This window comes from Magallana gigas, chromosome 9 (genome assembly GCF_963853765.1).
Source record: "Magallana gigas chromosome 9, xbMagGiga1.1, whole genome shotgun sequence".
Lineage (NCBI taxonomy): Eukaryota > Metazoa > Mollusca > Bivalvia > Ostreida > Ostreidae > Magallana > Magallana gigas.
Window position 1 is genome coordinate 15,440,431 of NC_088861.1, and position 9,128 is coordinate 15,449,558.

Genomic DNA, 9,128 nt, shown 5'->3' on the forward strand with positions numbered 1-9,128 from the left:
TGGTACGGATGCCATAACTGACTGGCAGATAGCTTTCACTGTGTCATTAAAGACTACTGGTTTGCGTGACAATCCGTCAGCATCGCCATTGAGGTGTCCACTCCTGTAAGAAATTCTAAAATCATAGTTAGCAAGAGCAGCTACATATCTTTGGCTTGTAGCATCAAGTTTGGCCTTTGTAAAGATATATGTAAGAGGATTATTATCTGTAATGACCTCAAACTGGTTCCCATATAAATAGTCATGGAGCTTATCACACACAGCCTATTTAAGCGCCAAAAATTCGAGCTTATGTGCCGGATAATTCGTCTCACTGGGTCTAAGTCCTCTGCTGGCGCATACGCTATCACTCTCTTTATTCCTCCTTGGTTCTGATACAAGACTGCTCCTAAACCTTTGGAACTGGCATCTGTATGCAACTCAAAAGGCATTGAATAGTCAGCAAAACCTAATATGGGTGGAGACGTTAACTTCTCTTTTATGATGGTAAAAGCCATTTCCTCTACATCCGTCCATCTCCATGGCACTGGTTTATGGTTCTTCCTTCCATATCTCTTCTGCTTTTTACTGATCTTGGTTTCATGTCCACGCAGTAAGTTGTTCAGTGGAGCAACAATCTTGGCAAAGTTCTCTACAAACCTGCGGTAGTACCCAATGAATCCTAGGAATTGTCGCAATTCCTTGATATTAGTGGGTCTTGGCCATTCCACCACAGCAGAAACTTTCTCTGGGTCAGTGGAGATTCCAGCCTCTGAAATGACATGTCCAAGATATGAAATTGACTGTTTGAAAAGTTCACATTTGGAAGGTTTCAGTTTTAATCCACGGTCTGCTAATTTTTGAAAAACATGTTCTAATCGTTGACAATGTTCTTTGAAAGTTTTTGAAAATATTAAGATATCATCTAAAAAAATCAAACATTCTCTGAGATGAAGCTCTCCCATGCATTTCTCCATTAATCTCTGGAATGTTGCTGGCGCATTTGTTAAACCGAAGCACATCCTATTACATTCAAAGAAACCAAAATTACCTACCGAAAATGCAGTTTTATGTTTATCCTCTTCTTCGATCTCCACTTCCCAATATCCTGATCGTAAATCCAGTTTGCTAAAATATTTTGCACCACTCAGAGTATCGATGACATCATCAAAACGTGGGAGCATGTAACAGTCTTTCCGCGTTTTGGAATTCAGGACGCGCATGTCGATGCAAAACCGAAGAGACCCATCTGTTTTCCTAACTAACACTACATTAGATGAGTAATTGCTATTGGACTCTCTTATGACACCGGCTTGTAGCATTTCTTTGATATGCTCTCTAACCTCATCATACATACCAGGAGGTATTCTCCTGTAAGGTAACTTAAATGGATTTTCATCCTCGAGTTTTATACTGTGCTTTACTATGTCAGTCTTCCCTAGATCCATTGGACCTCTGGAGAAAACATGACTGTATTTTCTAAGTAATTTGTTCACAGTACCTAACTCTGATTCAGATAATGTCATATCTACTTTCACACCCAACTCTATTGGATTTACCTTTTTAGAATTGTCACCCTTTGATAGACCTGTAGGTACCTTATCAATGACTTTTGCTTCTTGCACTGTACACAAAATTGACCCATGTTTTAAATTTATTGTTTTCGCTGAAATGTTACAGACATTGACCTTGATCTTGGGGTTATTGAAACTTTGTGACAGGGTTAATACTCTCGGACAGACAGTATAATTGTCATTTCTCTGTGAATTTTCAGTTACCACAGTAGAAATATTTTTGTCAATTCCTTTCACTACACCATTGACAACAACTGACTGATATGGTTCTAGAGTGATATCTCTTTTAGTGGTTGCCTTAACACAGAATGACCTGCACTGTGTACTGTCAATAGCCAACTGCCAGGCTTCTGGCAACTGACAAGACACATGTGAAAAATATTCTCTACAGATTCTCAAAATATTTGTTCCAACAATGACAGGACAGTTCTTATTGAATTCTGTTTCAGGTACTATCACAATAGGAACAAAAAGTTCAAGATCTAGAAGCTTCATGGTACATTCTATAAATCCTTTGTACTGCAGAATCGACCCATCTGCCACTGATATCTGCAGTCCAAGGGCAGACAACTCTCTTAATTCTGGTTTGTCTAGAAGATTTTTGTACTTTTTCTCAGACAAAGTTGTTATCATAGAACCACTGTCTAATAATGCATTCATTCTTTCACCATTTAAGATTACTTGAACCTCATTTGACTCACCAATCATGTCACACTTTATATGTTGGCCGTTACTTTTGACTTTACTGGTCTCTGCTTGGCCATCAGTAGAGACCACTAGTAGTTTGGGTCCTGGTTTTGTACACTAGACCTATTCATACCTCGCCCTCTAGGATTGAATGGCCTTCTGTATTGATTCCCTCTATATGAATTGTTATTCTGAAAATTTATCCTAGCATACTCACCTCTCCATAAATTGCCATTGCCTCTGTTGCTGCTTCCTCTTGAATAACTTTGCCTGGTATCAGTTTTTGAAGCATCTAACTTTTGCAAAATCTGATTAAATTTGTCATCAATTTTACATTCTAATTCAGTTTGCAAATTCTCAATTCTTTTGTTGATTTTCTCCTCAACTTCATCCTCCACTGCTATACCATGTTGATGGAGTTTGGAATTCTTGAAATCAGTACTTACTTTTTCTGCAGGATTTTTGTTTATGGCCATTTCTTTTTCAACCTTTCTTATTTCAAGTAAAAGATGGTCATAGTTCTTTAGCGTATCATATTTGTGACGCGTTTGTGACTTTAAGCGTTCGGAACTCAACGACGTCCAAAATTTATGGCGTAACAAATCATTCTTTGACGATTTGCTAAGGTACCCATTATCAATAGCATTTTGGAGCATGCTTTCCAACCTACAACCAAATGATGTAGCACACTCTCCCTCAAATTGAAAGGTATTGAAAAATTCTTGCATTATCATGCCATTATTTGACACTTCACCAAATAAAATATTCAGTTTGTCAAGAATTTCAATGACAGTAGCTTTTTCACCAAGAGGAATGAGCATAGTTTTAGCTGTACCCCTAAGAGATCTTCTAATGCTCTGAATGATTGTGGTTTCTTTAATCTCAGGGTCATTGATAAGACATTGTACTTCATACTTCCACTCTCTATAAGTAACATCACCTTTCTGTGGGGGCTCATCACCAGAAAATTGGGGAATTCTAGGTATCTGGGCATGAGTAACTTCATAATACTGAGTAACATTACCTTCTGGACTTGCTTTGTAACCACTGTAATCTCTCTGAGGGGGGAAATCATTAAAAGTCTTAAACTTAGCCCCTCCCACTGATTCACCTTTTCTCATGTCAGAAGGGATAACTGGAGGAGGTGGAAATTGCATTTTAGGCAGAGTTGTCTTAACATTGGGAAAGTTCAAGGGGTTTTGTTCTTTACCAGATGCAGGGGTACTTGTTTTCTGCATTTCAGATTCAAGTTTAGCATTTGGATTTACATAACTTGCAAAGTTTAATTTGTAGTCTTCATCATGAAAAGAACCTTCATGATCACCTTCCTGATTTTTAGCATTTTCGAATGACATTTTAATTTGATCAGCCACTTTTGACATCTTACAACTGACAACACTAAACACCTGTCCAACAAATACACCGTGAAACCAACAAAATTTCACCACAATGTTCCAGTCACAGAAATGTATCTCTTATTCAAAATATCTTAAAGCACTGTTCAATTCAACGCAATTAATATCACTTAATTAAAACGCAGCGCATGTTTCACGTCAATAATAGAAATATTCAATGAAATAATTCACGCACACACAGACATTCAAACAAAATAACACTTGTGTACAACCTCAACTGCTCAATGTCTGTCAAAATTCTCAAATTTGTGTGATTGTTAGAATTTCATGCAAGGGGAATTGTTTAAAGGGCAAATGAATGTTTATCTTTACTAAAGTTTACTTTAAATGAGACACATCAAAAGTTTAACAAGTCCCAGTAAACACAATGAAAAAAATTAGAAAAGAAAAAATTGGATCTGCAGATATAGGCCTATGTATGTCAACAAAAGTTTTAAACCTTTAAAATAAATAAATAGATTGATAGATAAATAGGATCCTTTTTTTAAATCAAGTCTTTATGATGACAGATATTCTATGTTTTCTATAGTTCAAAAAGCAAAATTAAATGAAAAGAAATGAATTTCATAATTTTTCTATTGATCGACCTACCAAAGAAAAAATTAACCGGAAAACTGTTTTCATCAATGCGCTAGATATTCATTCCTTAACAAAACGATTCTACTTATGATTTCTTATGATTACAGAAAAACTTGTTTGAAAGCAAAGTTTCTTGAAAAGTAGAAATGTAAATGTCAAGCACTTCCTCATTCCGGACCAATTGACCGTATGACTATTAAAATCAAAACCTTTAATTTAACGTTTGAGTAAATTAGAAAAATGCAAAAGAAATATATTATTACATGTGTAGGTTCATGTAATTTACCACACACTGCATGTGGTTGAATGACTTGAACAGGAAAAGGAACGTCAAATGTATATATATAACGATATACCTAACACTATTTTATTGCTTGTTATCAGAGTATATAATATATTATGCATATCCTCAGAATTGTGAAAATAAAAGGAATCAACTAATTGTCACACGTCTTTCTATAGAAATATTTTTTTTAAAGAACTTACAATGGTTTGAATACTTGGCACTCAAAAACATGTTTAATGCGTATCACATGTACATGTATCACCTACTACTCTTTTTTAAGACTGAGAAGAAGAATAAACAAGCGTGGATCTCCGGAAAATGACTTGTACATTAAAAGTTTTCATTGTATTTGAAAAAGATAAGGAATTATTAGACAACCCTGAATACGTCACTTTGCAGCATATGGACGAATTTCGAATACAGATCAGAACCATCAACATATTATATTTACAGCAAAGCCCAAAAATAACCCAGAAACTGAAGTATTTCCTCGCAGCACTCCTGTAGATTCTTCAGTGTCCATTTATCAGTTCTAAATAAGAAAAAGGGGCAAACTGTGTTTTATGTATTATCAGGTAATACACCGTACAACATGTTCATAAAAGGCTTTGTGAATCCAAAGCTGTATGCTTTTAACGAATTAAAGACAATGAGTAAGACAATATATTTTGTCTTAAGAAAATGATTGTCCCTATTGTGTGAGCTAGTAGAGTATTTGCTCGTCTTGGTGTGTATGCGTCTGTGTTTTTTCGCTGTTTGTTATAGTTTGTGTAATAAATGTTATCCTTTTTAGTGCAACCTGATATAAATGCTTGAAAAAACGTTTACACTCAGTCAATATTTATTTTTATTCTTTCTTAGCTGTTTCGCATGAATAAAATTTTCGGTTTCGTTTGAGTAATGTAATGATGTAATAATCCGAAAGGTAGTCTAATGACAAATAAGGATTAACATACTAGTGAAGTTGCACAATCACAGTTTATACTGCGATGGGAGATTTGGTCAAGTTTTATTGAATAACGTATTAAAGCTGTTATATATGCTCAAAACATTATCCATTGGTGATTTTAAAGCGTCAATAATTAAAGATGCAAATAGGTATTGAGTAATACAAACAATTACAATAATAAATTTACTGAAATTGATATCTCAAACTTAAAAAGAGAGAAAAAGAGAGAAAGAGTGATTGATCAGGATGCCTTCAGGTCTCAAACAATGAATGATTTGACTATGTGTTACATGTACTATAAAGCTTTTATTTAGTTTATTAAATAATAAGACTCTAAGAATATAAATAATGAAAAAAGAAAAAATCATGTTCAATTAATGCTTTAACAAAAAATTGAGATACGAAAAAAATGCCTGAAAAGGCATCTAATAGAGAAAATTCACAGTAAACATACTTACTATGTGACTTCCCCCAAATGTTAGATTAACATGTTGACAAATAGACCCAACACCATCCAGGAAATTGCATCATTCGTACCTAAAAAAGAGCTCCCTTAAACTCATTTCCAATACATTAAAAATTTTCATTAAAAAAAAAGATTCCAAACCTGCTCTTTCAATTTGCTTTAGTGTAATTTATTTAAGTCTTAAATAAGATGCCAATAAAGAAAGAAAAACAAATTGTCTCTTTATATTTGGAATGAAAATTGAAAAGTTCATTTTGATAGACTTTGATAGAAGTTCTAATGTTTTATGAAAGTATATACCCTACTTGATTATAAATAAAGTGAATTGTAGGAAGAGAAACAATCAGAAGGAAAAAACTTCTGAAAAAAAGGATAAGTCATCACCAAAGTTTAAAACAACGCTCATAACTATTTGTAGAGCCAATAATATACTAGAAGCTGACGGCAAAGTATTTGAAAACCAAATAGATTTCTATATCTGATGCATTAATAAAAAGTTATGATTTATGCAGTGTAAAACACATTATAGTGTGAATTATAGCATATATTACTGCCAACCTTTTGTTAAGGTCTAACTGATAGATTTAAAACACAACGTCAGAATTAAGTTAACGTCGCCAGCTTGTTGCTTTTATCCTTACCTCCTACATGTACAGTGTATTATAAACAATATGTTATCATCAGAAGAAATTGTTTTTATTTAAATTTTAAAATTTGAATTACGATTGGATCATATTTCATTTTTTATGATTTTATCACTTCTGTTACATTATTTTCGGTTGATCCCTTGTTTTTATATTGTCAGGCCAGGTGATCTTTAAAGGTCAGTGAATGTAAACAATTAAGTTCTAATTTATCTATAATCATGTAGATTGAAACTCAAAACATAGATGTATAATATGGACCAGAGATTTAACATTTACATGTATAACTACACATTACATGAAAATATGTGCATGAAAAAATGACAATTATAACAAACTGTCAACCATCTCAAAAATCCATTAAACGAATACAAATTCAAAGCAGAGCAACACGGACCTCCGACAAGATAGAGGTAGGATCAGGTGCATAGGAGGAGTGAGCATCCTCTGCTGACCGGTCACAACCGCCGTGTGCTCTTTGTCGTAATCGAAAAAAACGGAAAAGTCCGTAATCAATTAGATGACTAATTATGGTCTAACAATTAGTAAGAAAAACGTCAGTCAGCATGCGACCCAGTGGGAGATTGTATTTCCTGACAAGGTCGTTATCGACCAAAGAACGTACGAAATGATTACCTAAAACGAGACTGTTGATAGTCCTGTTTTATCAACTTGTTTGTCATGTATCTAAGAAGAAGCGTTGAATTAATATTTTTGATCAAGAGCGCGTAATGTCCTTAATTAGAAGATTGAAAACAAAAATAGACGTAATTTATTAAGCACATGTACATATATATAAGATATATATGCATGTAAATAAAAGAGGGAACTTAGATTGATTTTAAAAAATAAATCATTTGACTGAGTTACTTTGATATTAACGGATACATATTTGACTGTTTGATACACGAAGAACAGAACGGCATGATTGTAATTGATAATACATGCTTTTTTGCTTACAGATGTAACAGCAAGGCTAAGAGAAGTAAAATTACAAATCTGCGTTCATGTAAAGCTATTTGTATTTTATTGAATAATAATAAAAACATTGAACTTTAAGAAAAAATGTTGTTCTACAAAATGATTATATAGTGATGTACAGTTAAAATGGATGTACTTATCAGTTTGTTTGTCAATGAGAAAAAATAGAAAATTATGTTTAAAAACAAAGAACACACTGACTCGTTCTTGTTTCTAGTTCGTTTGTTTGTTTGCTTTATTTTGTTTTTGTATTTTTAAATAGTTTTTTAGGGGGGTGTAGTTAGGAGAAGATTAAAACTCTAAGAAAAAAATATGTTAACGTTATTCATTTTAGATTCTTTTAGATAATGTTAATAATTTTATAGATTGCATCAATAAATTAATACTATTTTTGTGTTGATGAAATGAAAGCATGTAACTAATTTATGGCATAACAATCAAGTCTATTATGAGCAAAAACGTGACGCGTTAGATACTTTACAAGGGACACAACACCTAGTACTTTACTTTAGTTTTGAAAGTTTCTGCTCTGATGCTCTTTATTTATAAGCCGTCATAAACAAGAAAGGTTTTTTAAGATTTATTTTTCTTCATAGTTCGAAAATTCATAGACAATGAAAGGTTTTATCTTTGCGTTTACAGTCAGTGGTTTCTTAACTTCCACAAAAGGTTAGTAAATGCATCTTTTTCGTAAAGTGAAAGTAAGCAATGGTCATGCTGAATCCACATAGATAAAACGCTTAGATTTCTTCTTGTTGTTAATTGGCGTAAAGTCAAGATTTATCTCTTTGAAGGCAAATTATGATACTGTGGTTTTATTAATATTCAAGGGTATCAATTTTCGTGGATAAAGTGAAAATCACAGTTTTAAGGATACGTACATTCGAGGTCAATGACCCTATCAATACAAAATCTTAATAGAAATTGCACTGCAATGAACATTTAATTTCGTGGATCAACTTAACAACAAAATCCACGAAAATTGGTATTCCACGAATATTGATGAGACCACAGTAGTTGATAGTTTATTTCTGTTTCTGTAAACTAAAGTCAGAGACTTTGTGATTTTTTTTCTTAGTACATATATTTTTGGATAAAAAAACGATATGATGAACTATTCATGAATTTATGAACCAAGTAGAACAAAATCCCATAATGTATGGGCGAGCAAATGCACAGCGTTTAAAAATCAATATTTCATTGTAAGTTTTAATGGGACAACAATTGATACATGTTGTCAGAAAAGTATGATAAATTTGCTAAAGAGTTCGATCAATCAAAACCTTCTAAAAAGGGGAAGTGGTTATTGTTGTATTTTGATCCCTACGAATTTGATTAGTATCCATGAATGTAAGTAAGCAACGTGTGTCTTTCAACTTCGTGTTTTATATTTCATGCTTATATCTGCAACCATACCTTTAAATCCAATTTAATGTCAATACTGTCTCCGATTTTTTGTCAGCTAGTATGAATAGATCAGAGCTAAAATCTGCATGAACCCCAGGCAAATATAAATATTTACTTCAGAGGGTATGTAACCGAGTTATATGCAACTGGTGTACATATAA

General features: G+C 33.2%; 1 protein-coding gene across 1 annotated transcript; it reads right to left on the reverse strand.

Annotated features, from left to right (window-relative positions):
* Positions 1-2,080: 2,080 nt before the first annotated feature.
* On the reverse strand, positions 2,081-4,124 carry LOC136271605 (uncharacterized). Its single transcript, XM_066071943.1, has one exon. It carries the CDS (start codon positions 3,620-3,622, stop codon positions 2,330-2,332), a length of 1,293 nt encoding a protein of 430 aa, XP_065928015.1. The 5' UTR covers positions 3,623-4,124; the 3' UTR covers positions 2,081-2,329.
* Positions 4,125-9,128: the final 5,004 nt, after the last annotated feature.